This window comes from Chlamydotis macqueenii, chromosome 2 (genome assembly GCF_036417535.1).
Source record: "Chlamydotis macqueenii isolate bChlMac1 chromosome 2, bChlMac1.mat, whole genome shotgun sequence".
NCBI classification, from domain to species: domain Eukaryota; kingdom Metazoa; phylum Chordata; class Aves; order Otidiformes; family Otididae; genus Chlamydotis; species Chlamydotis macqueenii.
In genome coordinates this window covers 113,995,448-114,013,029 of record NC_141557.1, presented here as the reverse complement: position 1 = coordinate 114,013,029, position 17,582 = coordinate 113,995,448, and the positions used below count along the sequence as shown (strand labels likewise).

Genomic DNA, 17,582 nt, shown 5'->3' with positions numbered 1-17,582 from the left:
AAGTAAATGAAAACAAAAGGTGCAGATTTAACTCACAAAGAAGGAAAATGTACATTAACTGATTTTATTCACTCAAAATTCTAATAACCTGATGAGTGCCAATGGAAAGAGTTTGCTAAGGAAGATGAAACCTAAGGGAACCTAGAGTGTTAAAAAAAACCCAGTTAAATACATTTTAGGGAATCTAGTTCGTTATAGTCACCAGAATTTTTACTATTATTGAATTCTCACTTCTGCAAATATTTACATAGGTGTATCCTTTAAACATGCAAGTTTTCCCACTGAAGTCAATGGGACTACTTAAGTACTTAAGTATACACTTAAATATTTGTAGAATTGGAGCCAAAATAAATAACAGTGCTCCCTGAAAGCATCCTTATTCATTCACAGCTGTGTTTAACTATCTCTTCCTTGGTATATTTAATTCTGAAGAACTTCATTGAGAGAAGTCTTTTCCAAGACTGCAGGAGAAAAAGTATTTGGGGGTTTCCTGCTAGAATTTGTTCACTTCTCGTAAGTACTCAACAGATAATGATTAATCTTTGCTCGAGACAGGCCCAGAACTGGAATGACAAGTATGTTTCAGGGCCAGGATTTAGATATATTTGCCAGGCTTGTGTGGGAAATCACATGCAGCATCCGCTTACAATAAGTGTTAAACTGAGCCAAGACTCTGCATCTTTCAACTTGGTGAACACTAAACACTTTCAGAAAAGCGAAAATGCTGCCAGTTAATGGTCATAATAACAGAACACAAACATACAGTAAACTATGCAAATAGAACAAGAGATTTAAAAAACTCACAACACAAAACCAAAGCAAAAGGTACAAATTTCTACATTAGCTTTATTTTAAATCATGTCTTTCACCCAGCCTCTTTCCCCCATTTTACTCAGGACATAAATGTGCAGGAATGCAAAATTCCTTTGATGCGAGGACAAATATCTTCAGTCTTGGAAAGCTACCCTCAGTTGTAACACTCTGAGCAGGAGGATTAAAGCTGCGATTCAATGCTATGCATGCTTGGAAGCCAAGTATAGTCACATGCTTTTATCCAATTTACTATCCAGATTTTTCCGCTTGCTATTTCAATTCAACCATTGTATTAGAAGCTACCGTCTGGGAAACTATTAGACGCTTTCTGCCTCTGAAGTCCTGCAAATGACATTTACTTTTACTTTGAGGGCCTTCCCATTGCCAGATCAGTAGGAGGAAAGCCTTAGGAGCAGCATCACAAGGGACCATCCTGGGGAGTGCAACAGGAACTGAAGTGTGGGTTTCCTTAATTTGGAAGCTGCAGTGATAGTTCCTCTCTGGCCCAAAGAATAAAAAGTATGGAGAAAAGAGCTTCAACAGCAAGTGCTCTGCAGAATCCCAAACTGATCAGTTGGGAAGTGAGAGCTCAGGTTCAGATCTTCACAGCAAGAGAAGAGCCATCAGCCTGGGTCAACCAAGCTGCATATGAGTGCGCTAATTACTGGTCCTATACAAGTATAATGGAGGCATTATTCACCCTGGCATTGCTGGGCAGGGTGAATGCTGAGGGCACACCTATCATAGTGGATGGTATATGAAAGATGTGTGTTTTCCAACACATTAGCACTCTCTAGGCCAGGAAGAGGCTAGTATTAACAAAATCCTGGGCAAAGACTGTCTAGATTAACTCTAACACTTCAGCTTTTTACAAATATTACTTTGCAAAAGTGGCCTACAAATCACCTGTGAATCACTGAGCAAAGCTTCATTCAAAAGAATTTAAATGCCATTTATTCTGCCTTTCAAGGTCTTTTTCAAAAAATATGACGGATAAAAAAATGAGCAAGTTACCTTCCATCACGGGTACTCCTGTAAGCAGCTATGCACTGTATTTTAGGATCCACATATTCTGGAGAAAATTCTTCAACTGAAATAATACAAACCTTGTGCTGAAAAATAAGCACAAGGCACAATTAATGATATCATAAGTAACGGAGCCAGGCTTGAAGGGGAAGGATGGAACCTAATTTTAGCATAGGGACACCAGAGCCTAAACCCATGTTCTGTCATGGACTTCCCATAAGATTTTGGATCCTTTTACCTGCCTGCACCTGAATGCCTCTGTGTTGAACAGCATTTTTCTGTCCTTCTCAGGGGAATGTTGGCTGTTGAGAAGTTAAATAAATTAAAATGTAACTATACATGTGGCAATGAGAATGACAGAAGATCAGCTTGCAGGGTCAGAAGCTAGCCAAGGAGATTACAAAGGTGGGAGGGAAAAGCCCTCATCTGTGGTGTTAGAGATTTTGGACCTGGGGGAATTCCTAGACCTCCTGAAATGCAGGCATGAACATTTGCTCGCACAAAGTCCTTAGGCGTGAGTTTCAGTGACACCAGGATTTCTCCCAGTGGATTCAGAAGTCATTTTAAAAGCTGATGAGGCTTCATTTTTTTTTTTTTTTTTAACTAAAACTAGACATAAGCAAATGAAGCTGTGGTAGTCTTGCTGTAGCCATGGTAGTAAGGACATAAAGCAAGGCTTGTAGGTAGACACAACAGTTTGCACAAATGAAATACATTATCCACACTCACAAAATACATAAATGCAGGCACACAAATGAAGGTTAGTTACAAAATTTGTGCATGAACTACTTGAAAATGAGATTAAAATGTCTGATAACCAGTAAGATAACTAGCCCTACATATTAATGTCAATAAAAATTGCATTGGGATAATTCATTAATATGCAAAGTTACTCAGTTTAGAAGCAGGTCTGAAGGGATCTCAGCTCATTTTTCAGAAGCAGCAAGCAGGTACTAGAAACCCTTTATAAGCTAGAAAGCGGAGTGCTACAAGTCCCCTCTTCTGGGGCAGCAAACATTGCGCGGGTCCTGCATGTAACAACCCGCAGGATTTCAGCCCATTGCAGCAGAACAAGGGCAGTCTCTGAAGCTCAGAACTCCACTTTATGAGCAGCTCAAACATCAGTGCGAAACATGGGCTGGATTTAGACAGCTTGTATGCATCAGTGTGAGATAAAGACTATCAATATATATCAATAACATATTCAGAGAATGAAAACTAGAATTTAGAAATAAAAATACAGAGATTCTTAGCACAAGAGACTTCCACATGTGGAGATACAAACTAATAATATCAACATCTTTTGGATATGGAGCTTGTTAGCACAGTAATTGCTGCAGGGAGCTAACAGACAATTTAAATGGTATTTGTTGACACTGAACACTGCCTCATGAAATGAAGAAAGCATGTTAATCCTAATAGTTCCACAAAATTACCCTATGTTTATAGCTGGATTTCAACTCTAGATTTTAACTGTGTAACTCACCTTGGTTTTCTAAATTGGAAAACAGAAACAGATGAAGGCTCCAGAAAAATGTATTTCTCGTGTGGCCAAAAGAGGGCAGTGAAGGCTTTTTATTCAAGTACTTAAAAGTTCTATCACTTCTAATATGCATTTATTACCTGAAAGTTTGTAAGAAAATCCCATATGGGTTTTGAGGACGCAAAAAAAGAAAAGTAAAGGAAAAGAAATATAATGATGAAGTATAAAAGCAACTATTTAAACTTTACATGTAGAAAATAAAGAGGAACTGACATAAAGCACAAGAGAATTGGAAAAATCCTTGCCAAGAAAGGCAAATTTCTGTTTATCTTTGAAACTAACCAAGTGTGCCTCAATATTCTCTGAGTATACATAAACAAACATTTCCAAGTATTTAATATACATCCTTTCACACATTATCATAGAGCATGTGAACACAGAGAGAAAAGTATCTCTCTTCACCTACTCAGGGAACAAGTATTACAAAAGGGAAAAGAAAATGAAAACTTACCAGAAGAAAATTAATTGATGATGCCTTAAGATGTATCTTTGTATCTGCTAGGAGGTCATAGACTGCAATGCGGTTCCTATCATCAACTACAACACTGCGACACAGGAAACTGAGACACAAAGCAGGATTAAAAATGAGCCTGCTGGCATTGCCATGTTGTTTATGCTATCACCTAGCTCAGCTGCCTAGCTTTTGGCTAGCTTCACCCCTGGTACCTAGCCATCCTGCTGGATCACAAGTAACCTTTGGCCACTGGTGAACATGCAGTATCCTCACTAGTGAGACAAAGGATGTACCGTGTACAAGATACTGCTTGTCCTTTGTGGGTTGACCTACCCAGAGCCCAAACCTCCTGACCTCAGCTCAGATCTCCATTTGAGCTATGGCTTTAAGCACTATGTGAATAGATAGGTACACACACATGCTATCTGCAGATGCTTCCAAGCTGTGTAACATGACATATAACTAATATTCTGTGCCTGGTCCATGTTCCTGAAGGTACCAGCTACTGCTTTCCACTACTGCCACGTGCCATTGACGGTGTGGATCAGCAGCTCTCACCCACACAACAGCAGGTGGGCAAGTCTCAGTTTTAGGAAGCTGTCTGTACACTGAGTTACTCCTCAAGACAAGTGAAAAAATGTAGGTCTGCCTCTTATGGCCCACTTCCACTTGGCTGTGATCTTTGATAAAGACAAATACATACTAAGAGGAAGAGTCTTGCTAAAGGCTTTGAACTCTGCCTTGTTCAAGGAATATGACCCTTGCAACTTGCCAAAAGTATCAACAGTTCCCTTTTGCTAAAGAGAAGAAGCCATATAAGACTAATTTCTTTTCTTTCTTCTGCACTTCTGCTCAGCTAGGCCAGCCAGCACATTGCAGGTGAGAAGCTGCAACCACTGTACAACTGCTTCTCTATTTCTCCTCTAGGAATCAGAGAATGAGAAAGTTTCACTCTTGTTTAGAGCACAGCTCATAAATAAGGTCAGCTCAGGTTTAAGGACATTTAAGACCAGAGAAATATAGATCCCTTATTTGTGATTTGCTGGAAGCTTGCAATGTTTTATTCTCTTACAATGTTTTATTGGGAATAATGAAGCTTATAGAACCGTAAGAAGGCTTGGCTCAATATATTCCTGATTCTACAATTACTCTTATCCACATATACCTCACTATGTAACTTCTTGATTTATTTTTAACAGAAGAGACCTGTAGCTTCCTGCTTCGGAAAGACAACACAGCAGTAACTTACTTGCAATGTGACTATTAGCTTAATGTAGAATGGCCACAGAAGGGATTTACTGCATTGCTAAATTGAAGTAGCAATGGCTTTCTTTGTCTTTTCAGGAGCAAGTTCTTAGTGTATCATATGAACCAACAAGTACATTCAAAATTAGCCCATAAAATGTGTTTGGAAAAAAAAAAAGCAATAAAATGGAAGATTTACAGCAAGTAGTTTGGGGCTCAAAGTGTTACAGAACAGCCTAAAATAAAAACTTTCCCCAGCAATAACCTCACAAGGTCACTGCTCCTCATAGCTCTGCTTTGTATCACAAACATGCTGATGAAAATTATTTTTCTTACTGGGCAATTTCATCCTGAATCCTCCCTATTTCATCCCTAAGCCTCCAATCTGCCAAACACTTGGCTAACAGGATAAAGGGATGCAGGTCTGTAGTCTCCTGATACTGGGTAGGCTCTCCCCGGGGCACAAACATCTGCAGGATCTCAATCCTAATTTGAATCATAATCTGAAATGCTCAAGTGCTAAAAAAAAAATCTCACTAAAAACAGAAAAAAATCTCTTGTGCAGAAACCTCTGCAGTAACTGCAGTAGTCAACAAGAACAAAGACACATTTGGCTGAAGACCTTCCCTGCAGCCTAACAGCCAGAGGACAGCAACACTCAGAATTTCAGAGACACATTCATACTTCTCCTTCAGCAGATCTTGTTAGAAACAGTGTGAATACTCTTTTAAAACTGGCTGCTACTTTTTTTTATAGCCAAAGCCCTTGGACACATTTTTAACAAAATAAAAACAGTGCAGGCATCTGCAGCCAACAGTGATGCTCTTTCACTGGACTCTAAGATTAATAGCTTATAAGGATTTATGAGTGGACGTAACAAAAGTAAGCCTTTGTAGAGGAAAACAGTTCACTGAGAAGTCGCAATGTTTAGTGAGTTGATTGCACAGAGTTAATTAAAAATCTGTCCAGCATCCACAGAGTCATGTACTCACTTTTAAATCACCCTAAAATTCAAAACAGTATGCTGTCTTTGTGATCGTACATGTTTAAGGTTTTTCATAAATAATCACCTCAAACAATTTGTCTTTTTATAGCAATTTGTACTTTTCTGAAGAAACTAAGGCCTTGGTCGTCTGTGGCTGAGCCAAGCTTTAGGTATGACATCTGATATGCAAGAATTATGAATTTCTGTGAGCACTTATGCTCAACCAATTGTGCTGTATGTCAATATTACTTTATCCTTTGATAGGTACCTTCAAAACAGTCTGCATAGTAAAATGGATCCCAATATATTAAAAGTATAATTACTTCAGAAATTCTTACCTGTATTTACAACTGTATATTCTCACTCTGCCTTCAGTGACAGGTCCAGGGCTATGTACTATTACTTCGGCAGTGTATAACTGATCTTCTTCATTGGCATATTCAAAAACCAAAACATAGCGACCGACTTGAGGAACATTTATGGTCATCTGTAAATTGACCTAGGTCAAGATCAGTGAAAAAGAAAAAAAGTCTTTAGATTTGTTACTCCCTTTTTTTTGGAGGAAGCTCCCTTTTCCTGCCCTGCAGGCCAAGTGGTCAGCATTAGTCCAGGGCCAATCCTGTTCTGTCTTAGCAGAAGACATCCAGCAGAATGGAATCAATGCTTATAAATATCACTTTGTCCACTTATAAGAGTCAACCAAGTTCAAGAAACAGCTGCTATTATAACAGTTCTAGGAAGGCTGCAAAATAAGGCTAGGAAACGAGTATATTATTATTTTTCTTCTCCCCAGTAGAAAGTACCAGTGAGGAAACTTTAACAATACTAAAAAAATTGTCATTGTCATCTCTAAGCTATCTTTAATAACATATAAAAATTGAGTCTATTTCTCCACTGAAAAAAAAAATATATTTCCAGGAACACAATTCCCGCTACAGCAGTACTGTATATTGATTCCCTACAAAGAGTGAAAGCATTTTCTCCAGCAAACAGTGCCACTTTCTGAAGCATCAAGTTTTTCTTTTAGTTTTTCTGCACAAATTGGCTAACACAATATTTGATGCAAATTATTTCAAAGTAGTTGCATGGAAAGTGCTGTGGTTACAGGGGGTTTTGCTACAGTTGGCTATATAATTATTTTCAAATATAAACTGGTTTTTTTCCCCTCAATATTTCCGTAGGCTACAAACACTTAAATTGTGAATAATTCTGTCAACAGCCCTCTTGACTTCACTGCAATTATTCATACCAGTAAAGTTTTGCACATGCATCAGTGCTGAAGCACCAAGGCCTGTGGCACCTAAGTATTCTTCTTGCACCTGGTATTTTTAAAAGTAATATCCAGGCACAGTAATAGAGATCATAATCATTTTACATGTAATTATAATGTACTTGATAAAATATCTTATTTTTAACAAACACACTGTATAACTTTTCATTTCATAAAACACGTTTCTCTTTCAATGGACCTACAGCAGTGGCATAATTGCTTCTGCTTGTTTTTTAGTGAAGAAAATATGTTACTTAAGTATAGCTATTTAAGGAAAAAAAAAAGATTCATTTAGGCTGTACAGCATTTCTGCTGACAAACCATTATGCCATTTCTGTTGCAATTAAACATTACGCTGAACAAGCCAGAAGGTCTAAAGCAGAGGGATTTTTATTTAATAAAATACTTTTTTCAGAGTGAAATGTCCAATTTAGTCACAGTTATAGATCTGCCTATGCTGATCTGCTTACACAATTTGGTAGGAAATGCAGAACTTAGTGCAGAGCCTGTTTTAGGGATGCGCTACGATCTGCAAATCCCGAGCTGTGAACCTACAACTGTTTCAGTTCAGTAGGTTTAGAGTCAACAGTGCAGACAGGACTGCAATTAGCAGCAGGAATCTGACCTCTCTTCCACTGATATGGGACATCACTGGTTGATCAGAAGTTGGCTGTTGCACAGGTATTCTTCTGTATTCTCCCTCATGCCTGAAATGCGCTGCTTCTGAACCAAGGACACAGGAAAATCTGCCCAATGGCAAATGCTGATAGAACAAGCAGCTTACACACACAAAAAAACCCAAACAAAACACAGAATTATTATTGTTTTCAACTGCAGCACAATAATAATAATAAAATAATCCCAGGCACTGGTTTATTCTGTAGCTTATGTACTGACTGCTCTGTTGAAGCGCGTCCTGAATAGGTGCAAGGCTCTGTAACTTGTATCTGCAAGATGGATGCTTCGTAGTAATCACTAGGTAACAGCACCATATAATCCTAAGAACAAAGAATAAAACAAATGCAAGACTATGCAGAAAATTACAAAAGGAACATCTCTAGACTTTCTCAATGTAGCAATGAACAAAACCAACCACATAAATAATTTTTACAGAGGATATCTGCAAGATGTGGATTTTTTTTTTTTTGTCATTACATGGGTCAATAACATCAGAATGTGTCTCCCTAACTCTACTTATACCTTCATAGAGATGGGATGAAGGCAGCTGCCCTGCAAGCAGGAAAACTCTTAAGCCACTCTCCCATCATGTGTTGTACAAGACAGTGCACATGAACGATCCTCCCCATGGCTTGGTAACACGCAGCCAGCTGGGTGCAGTTTTCACCCATGAGTGCAATCCACATACACACAACTCAGTTGTGCATGGCTCTAAGGGAGATTCACATATCCCAGGTGACTTTCTAAAAAATATTCCATATAATCTATGAAGCTGTGCTTTAAAAGCTGATATATTTTTGCTCTGCCTTGCCTACTTAAATTAACATATTAGAGCTTACTTATAAAAACTGTTATTGTGAGAACATGCTGGGCTAAGATAATGAATAAATTCCTTTTCAAAGGTATTAGTAAAAAAACCAGGCACAATAAGTACTGTCACTTTCACCAAGAAATATGTTTGCAAGCTCTTTAGTAACATTCTATGTAGTACTACATAAATTTAACAGAGCCCCAGGCTTAATGACTAAAGACACTGGCTACTTGTTAACCCTATACAATATACATATGCATTTCAGTATGCTGTCTTTGTGATCATACAGGTTTAAGCTTTTTCATAAATAATAACCTCAAACAATTTGTCTTTTTATAGCAATTTGTACTTTTCTGAAAAATTTTTGTCAAGAAACTAAGGCCTTGGTCGTCTGTGGCTGAGCCAAGCTTTAGATATGACATCTGATATATAAGAATTATGAATTTCTGTGAGCACTTATGCTCAACCAATTGTGCTGTATGTCAATATTACTTTATCCTTTGAAGGTACAGATTCCAGATAGACTTAAAGTCTGTAAGGACAAGAAAAATTAGAGCAGGTAAAAGTCAGAAAAGAAAAAAATAAATAAAAGGTAGAACTGTAAATTTTCATAATGATATTCTGCTCCTGTACTCTTTTCATGAGTGCTGAATTTCAATTGCTTGCAGGGTTCTTTCTGGCAAATAACTACAGAGCAATCCTATCATGACAGCCTTCAAGCACTTTTTTCATCAATTGTTTTCTTACCAAGAGGACTTCCTCTGCCATTACACTGACCGTCCATGTTCCTGGAACCAGTGAGAAAGGCTCTGCAGAGCTTTTTCCTGGGATTGTCACAAAAGCCGGCTCCTTGCTGGGTGGGAAGACAAACTCTCTGCTCTGAGCAGGCCCTGCCAGCAAAAAAAAAAAAAAAAAAGAAAAAAAAAAGTAAAAAAAAATAAGGGACTGTGTAAAATGTCTCTACTTGCTTAGTGTGCTGGACTGATGACTTTGTCCATTAATGCTTTTCTGTCAATATGTACTAAAAGTGCATTCGACCACATACAGTAAGTTACAGAGCTATGCAGTGGTTGTTTTCTTCGTTCTTATTAGTCTTGAGGAAATCGGTTCAGAAAAGCAGAGTTTTCCCCTTGTAATGTCCACTTTTACAATATTCTGAAATGCTCACTTCTTCACTTTCCCCTTCCATTATTTTCCATTCAGCCTGTCTCTGCACTGACTCACAACATGTTCAGATGACACAAGGCCTGCTCTCATGCAGCTTTCAGCCAAATATTTCAGATACTGGAGGTCTTCAGAAGCATCTAAAATGTTTTGTTACAGATAGTAACTGAAGGTAACTTCTGGGCAGAGATGATGTAAAACAGAAGCATAGCTATGGAATGCTTTATTGAAGAGAAATCATGAGGATCAATTGTTATGAATATTAAAGGTTTCCTCTTTGAAGCCCCTGGACACAGACAAAAGCTGGTTCCCTGCCTCCCAGGCAATATAAGCCAGACATGACCACAGACTGCTGCCATTCTACTGAGTGGTATCCGTGAAGTCTTCAGTTTTCTCTCCTTCAAATTACTAAGAGGGCCTATAACTGAAGTCCATTAGATCCCATCAGTATGCTGAGGTTAGACATAATGAGACAATTCCGCATATAGGCTTCGTATGCTTCTACCCCTCAAAGGATATGGAGTATGTAGAACTTATCTTTTATCAGAGCCCAAAAGGCATTACATGCTCTTGAGGTCTGTAATCAGAGCTAACTTGGTAGATTGGATTCATCATTAAATGAGTGTTATTCACGGAATGAAGGCAAAAGCCACCTTCAAACTGAAATATTAAAGGCAACTAAACCAAAATAAGTGCTATTATCCCTTCTTTAAAAGCTTCATAAACCACACAGTCCAGAGTTTCTGAGTTTAGAACTGAAAGTACTGAATTCGGCAAACGTTTGAAAAAACAAATGTTGATTACTGCTGTAAGCAGAGGTTTCATGCAAACACAGCCAGATCAGTTACACAGCAAAATATATTAGAAAAAGCACAAAAGCAATGACACTGTTAAAAATGATGCATTTTCAGCAACATCATTACAAATTTGACTTCAGTGCATCTCTGACCTAACATTCATCTGATCTGTTGAGTTGCACCTACCTGTTTCAGGCCAAGATTGACAAGCAGATATGCGGCCAGATAACGTTTCACCTCCAGGGTTAATATATCTCAGGATAATGTGAAATAAGTAGAGGTTTGATTTTTCCACATTCAAAGTTATCCTCACTTCATTCTGAAAAATGGAAGTTAATAAACAAAAACAGACATAAAGTGCTGAATAGAGGAACAGTGAGAAGCCATGCAAGCACTGTACTAAAGTCCTACAAGAAAAACGCACATGCAGACAAGTATATACCAGAATGACAATGCTGGTGTACGACAGAGGAAGACAGGCGAGCCTAGTGAGAAAATTAATTCACTTACAAGTATAATTAGTGCCAAAATGTTTTCCCTCAGCAACTGAGATCTTCCCTTTAGAGCTTTGTGAGCCCAGGCTGACATAGCGGAGGACTAGGTGGAAGAGCTTAGGGGAAGCCACAGTGACAGGCACAACCACCTCTGGCTGGGAAAAATAAAAAGAAAGGGAAAAAGGAGGAAAGGAAAGTATATTATTTGTTACTAGCACCCAGAGAAAGAAAAACCATTTGGCAAAGACAAACTCCATAACAGAAAAGAAAAGCTCGGGCAGCTTACTAAAGAATATAGAACAAAACCTCCTGTGAAATAAAACCCTTGTTGAATAACAGCTGATCCAGAAAGACACAGAATGGCTAAAGTAACACGTGTTGACATTGCACCTCGAAACATGGACAGTATTCTGCTGTTATTCTCACCTCCTGTGCCATAAATGAAACATATGGTATCAAGGGGTGTCCATATTCCCAGCTTGTTGAAGAACAGGCGAGAATCATTGATTCTAGTCTGAGATTATACACAATAGTCCACAGCACACAGACAAATCAGACTGTCATTGAAACTTCTGCTCTTCCACTAGATCCCGCAGTTTTACAGATGTGATACCATGGCTCGCTTTGCTCTTGGGCTGAATTGACACCTCTGGAGCCATGCGGTTCTCGTCAGCCCTGGACAGGCAGCAAGCCTGCAGGAGGCTGCATTCACACAGCCCTAACTATTTAGTTTGCAGAGCAACAGAATCAGCAGGTACATGTCCAAAAGTTGATGGTGGATTGGGAAAAACTAGGATTGGTTTGGCTTCCTTCTTTCCATCCTAAATCCTAAAGCTCCCATCACAATCCACTCGCTGTCCCTTTCCAAGGTGCTTGTGGTACAGTCACCTCTCCACCACTATGGTCCACTCTGCTTCCCCAAAAGCCCACAGGTTTTCTCAGGTCCATGCATTTGAGAATGGAGCACAAAATCTCATTTTCTCTTACTGCTAAAAGCTACAATAAATGCAGGACTGCCAGCTCCCATGTGCTGCTCTGAATATATATTTCTCAATTCTATCACCATCATCCCAGAGACCTCCGTTTTCTTTACAAATGCAAAGCAGAAAGCAAAGATAGACATATGACAGATGGCACGGTTAAGAAATCTACAGAGGCTAGATAGCTAAAATCTAAGTGATTTTAGAAGCGCAATGGACCAGAACAGAAAATACAGACAAGTAGGAGAAGGTTTTACAAGTGTTGTTTTAAATGGAGAAGGATGACTACTGAAGGATACTACATGGATAAGACAGGCACTGAGGGAACACTTGGAAAACACTTGGAAAATAGATACAAACAAAAAATATAAGGCAAAATAATTAACAAAACATGCTTCAGGAGATTTATCAAAATGGTTTCTAAGCTTAAATGGAAAATCTAGAAGACATATTGAAGAGCGAGAAAGAAGATATGTGAGGAATGGGAGAGGAACAGATGTTGGTCCCTGGATTCAAGCAAACTCAGGGAGTGGGGAGAAATTATTCTTGGAGCTCTGTCACAAACTTGGGCAACTCTGGCCACTGCTTTAAAGTCTGAGCTCAGCTGTCAGCTCCTTGATCTATAACAAGACACTTATGTGTCGACAGCATGATAGGACACCTGTCACCACTTCCACTGAGGTCACACAGAACTTATTTATTTCACCTCAAAAATTTTTCATTGTTTTGACATAGTTTCATTTCACAAAAAGTTGTTACATTAGCCTTTTGTGTGGCAAATATGGTAACGCTATTTGTCTTCTACAAAATAAATGTCAGGAGGATTATTTCAGGGTCCTGCAAGACACAGAAACACTATGTTAAATTTAGAAAAGTTCCTTGAAATGAAGAATGTGAAACTATCTCAGTTACACAGGGATCTAACTAAGGAGATTCTAGAGCTGGCAGTTACTTATATGAGTGAAAACCTTTATCTAGGTAAGCAAAATAATGCATGACTTCAGCCAGATTAGAGACTAAGCCCTTTCACCTCTTTACAAAATGCCACTGGATATGAAATGCCAAAAGCAGCTGAGTTAGAAAGCGCAAGTTAAGAAATCACAACAGCTAGAGAGTTGCCTTCATTTGTAAATGTGGAGTAATTCTGAGAATCCAACAAATATGAGCTCTGTGATAAAAAAAATCCAAACGAACAAAGACAAAAGAGTGAAAAATAAAGAACAGAAAGGAAATCACTATGCTTGTGTAATGGTTATGTGCTTATGTCTCAGTCTACAGTGATCCATTAGTCCTTGCACAACTTACAGAGTCTGGACACAACTATATCTGGGGACTAAAAAAACCTAATCAGCACCAGAGTACTACAGATAACAGCGTACAGCTTAAGAAGAGTAAGAAAATCCCATTTATTACTCAAATCTACTGTTGTAAAATCCTGGTTCACTTACTCAACAATTCAGTCCAAAGTCAGATGAGTCCCTTCTCACACAATTAAATTGTGGTGACTTTCTTCCTCTGATTTGCTTATTTGCTCTGCTGTTGTCTAGTTTATTTCTAGACTGCCACGAGACTAAAACAAATGTTGCAAATATGCACCTGCTCACAGCTTATTTTACTCAGTCATATGCTTTCTGTTTGCTGTAATGTGAAGATGTCATTCCTAACAAAGTTCGTGCCTTTCTCTTCCATGCCCAAAACAAGTTGCAAGTGTAAGAAAGTTTCAGTGACGGTGCTGTGATGGTACCTGAAAATCTTATGGACACAGACTGCCACTGAATTCTGTAATTCAAATGATTTAGTCAAGCATCAATCTTCTGCTGTTTCTGCTGTCATTGGCATGACAAGAATTTCTGCACTTTATAGACTTTAAAGCTATTGGTTCTTTTCTTTAAACCCATCACAAAATGGATATTTCTCACAAAAAAAAAAAAAACAACCCTCAAAGAATCTCTCTGAAGAACACACATTTGCATTAGCAATGACCAACTTACAGTTATACCAATAGCCACTAATCCAAACAGTAATACAGTGACAAAGTTCAGATTAGTGAGATCCTGTCCTTTCTTCTGGTTTCCCCGTGACCTTGCACACATATAGCAGTACTATAGAGATACACATACCATACACGTAGGTTTTCACCCAAAAGCCTTGAGTGAAATACCAGCTTACTTGTATAGAGGACATCTGGGCATATCCTCTCCAACTGAAGCCAGGGAATTTCTGAGGATCATAGCCAAAACGAATTTCCTTTCCCTTGGCAGTAGTACCATCTTCAATCTCAAACTTCATGTGGTGCAGATCAGGGAAAAAATAGTTTTTTTCAGGCCTTTCAAGGAAACAAAAAAAACCCAAAAAAACAAACCATATACCAAAGAGTTACCAGTTGCTGTATGGTCTACATCTAATAACATAAAGCAGTGGAAGGAAGGTGACTTACTGATGACTGAGGAAACCTGAGAGCAGCTAATAAATTCAAGACAGCAGCTAAGATGGACGTAACGAAAATTATCTTTCCAGAAGCTTTTACAGCTATTGTGGTTTTGTTTACATACGTTTTCCAATATAATTCTCAATAGATATATCGATACGTATGCAATACTATTACAAAACACGTATTGTTTATTTAAGGAAATAAGTTTTAGAATCTTATTAAAATAACAGAAGAAAGTTGTCCAGCAAAATTAATATAAATAACTACTACAATTTAGCAGCTTATTTATCAACAAATCCAGAATCTCATGTGAAGGGATAGCAAAGGGCTTGCGGGTAGTTTCAAAAGAGCTATGAAGAAGCATGAGCAATCAGGAGCTACAGCCAGACTCACTCTCGACAGGCAGTCCCCACAATGTGTGCCCTGCACTGGCAGCCACCCGAGGGCTCAGCACACGCTGGGCTGAGGGATCCTCCAACATCACACCAGCAGCCTATCAGGCAAAGAAAGAGCAGAAGCCAAATACTCCGTCAGGAAAAAAAAAAAAAAAAAAAGATAAAAGCTATCAGAAAACACACCTTGCTTCCACTAATTAAACACCATTAATGACTCGTTTCCTCTTTCCAGAGCCCTTCAAACTCCCCTCCCCTCAGACTCTTTCAAACATGTTAACCATATGCATAAGCTGCAATTATTTCTGGCTTCTCATGTTTGTGGTTGTTTTCCTTATTTCTCCTTGGAATGTGGCAAAAGCCATTTAGAAAAAAAAATCACAAGTAATAAGCCAAGCCATGTTACTAAATGCAGGACTACACTTTTGCAGAACAGCCATTCAAATGTTTTGCTAATAAATCAGAATTTCTACAGCAATATCATGATAATTATTAAAAAAAAACCAAAAACCAAAACCTAACTTACAAAAATTGTAAGGTGTTAATTTTTACAGAGTCTAGTACCTCAATATTTAATCTGTCTTATAAAAATGGCACACAACAAGAACATATGTGTTCATACAATAACATACGCATATTTTTAACTAATACTAGACAACAATGTTGAATGACTTTCTACAGGAGACACAACTTGTGGCACAAACTAAAGGACTCTTTTAGTAACAAGGTATAATATATTGTACTAAGGAACAAGCGTGTCTAGGCTACAAATTTCAAGCTAAATTGAATGTTCCTAAACAGGTATTTACATTGCAGTGTAAAAGCATCATGTTTTCTAAAACATGTTAAGCACCTGTAATCTCACTGAAATCAAGGATAATGAAAATATTTGACATCTTTGTGAAACCAGATCCCTTTCATTAGCTCCTTGGTTTGCACAGTAGGCATGAAAGCTTTGTTTGATACAGTAGATATTAGATAGTAGATATTATTATTAACTCTGCATATATTAAATGGTTGTTAAAAGTACTTAAATGCTTTAAAAATAAAACTCTTGCATCAACTCCAGACAGGTTGATGCAACATAAAGCCCAATTAAGTCAGTGAAAGTGCTTTCAATAATTTTAACAAACCTAAATCTACAGTGGGGGGGACAAGGAAGGAAGGGAACTGTTGAAGTAGCCCTAACATCCCTCAAAGCACATGGCAGAGTGAGTATACTTCAGGAGAAGGACCACTTTTTCTCCACATCACAACTACATCAGGCTCTGCTTCAAAACACATTGAGCCCTGGGCTAAAGAAATACATGAATATACCTGCAAAAAAAAAATCAAGCTAGTATCTGTTGTAATATTTTAAGTTTTTATTGCTGCAGCAGACCTTAGAAAACTGCTAAGCAGGACAGCTCCCACTCCTACAGGTAACGCTTGCAGGAAAATCAACCATCCCTGGCCACACAACTCAGGAGGAGAAGTGAGAGGAGGAAAGACTCTCAGTTATCTTATTCGATAAGATAACAGCTTTAGCAGTGCCTCATGAGATTTCACTGTGGGCTTTGACCGAGAAGTCTCAGGCAAGTGGTGGTAAATGAGGCACCAGGGAAGGTGAGGTGAAGAGCAATGAACTCAAAGAGCAAGACCTTTTCCTCATGTGAGCAAGCCACAAAATGGCTCGGTACCACAGTGCTAACATCTGCCTTGCTCCTCCCTTTGGAAGGCAAAGGAGGAGTTACATGGGTTACAAGCAATTAAAAGCAGCAGTGCAACGTGCTGTGCACATGAATGATTCAACAAACACATGCACATTTAAAAAAAGACAACCTAAGTAATTCTAAAGACTTTTGTGCCAAGTGCAAACGTGCTACTAGAGATGTCCTTTATTCATTTTACCTTGGCAACCAAAATAATTCTTGTTTTCGAGACCATAATAACCAGCTTCGCAAGTGTCACAGGATTCTCCACAAACATTAGCCTTGCAGTAACACTGTCCACTTTCCTGTGAAGAAAACAATTTTCATCAAAAATGTTTCAGCACCTTTTTCAGAAACTTAATCTTTCAATACTTTGAATTCCCTCTAACTCTAAAGAGGAAAAACATTGTAATTGTAACAAAAAATATTATCTGGATCTAACTTCTGCCATTTATCATCTTCAACGAACAGACTAGAAAACATAAACTTTGGCTGATGAAAAATTTTCAGAACTTATACATCCCTAGGATGTACAAAACTTCTGTATAAAACTGCTTCTTTTCTGTATAAAACCAGCCACTTCACGTGCAAAAGCAATAACCAGTACTAAGATTTCTATCTTACCAAATATTACAACAATTTATCTTTACAAAAATCAGTTTAATTAACACCTTTCTTTTAATTTCAATTTACCTGCTGACATTCTCCGACTCCACTTAGTGTTCCACTTACATCACACTGGCATGCTGCACAGATGAAAAGAAAAGACAATCTGCTTTTCGTTTTTCCAAGATACTTTGCAGGAAAA

General features: G+C 38.2%; 1 protein-coding gene across 1 annotated transcript in view; it reads right to left on the bottom strand.

The window, feature by feature from the left end:
* LAMA3 (laminin subunit alpha 3) overlaps window positions 1-17,582 on the bottom strand; it is a 121,083-nt gene that overhangs the window by 57,790 nt on the left and 45,711 nt on the right. Inside the window, exons 19-29 of the mRNA XM_086742264.1 lie at window positions 17,468-17,520; window positions 16,974-17,079; window positions 15,085-15,184; window positions 14,430-14,586; window positions 10,973-11,105; window positions 9,573-9,715; window positions 8,234-8,334; window positions 7,962-8,115; window positions 6,405-6,565; window positions 3,834-3,942; window positions 1,828-1,925 (exon numbers count right to left, since the gene is read on the bottom strand). Coding sequence (XP_086598390.1) covers window positions 1,828-1,925; window positions 3,834-3,942; window positions 6,405-6,565; window positions 7,962-8,115; window positions 8,234-8,334; window positions 9,573-9,715; window positions 10,973-11,105; window positions 14,430-14,586; window positions 15,085-15,184; window positions 16,974-17,079; window positions 17,468-17,520 — 1,315 coding nt within the window. The remainder of the gene's footprint in view (window positions 1-1,827; window positions 1,926-3,833; window positions 3,943-6,404; window positions 6,566-7,961; window positions 8,116-8,233; window positions 8,335-9,572; window positions 9,716-10,972; window positions 11,106-14,429; window positions 14,587-15,084; window positions 15,185-16,973; window positions 17,080-17,467; window positions 17,521-17,582) is intronic.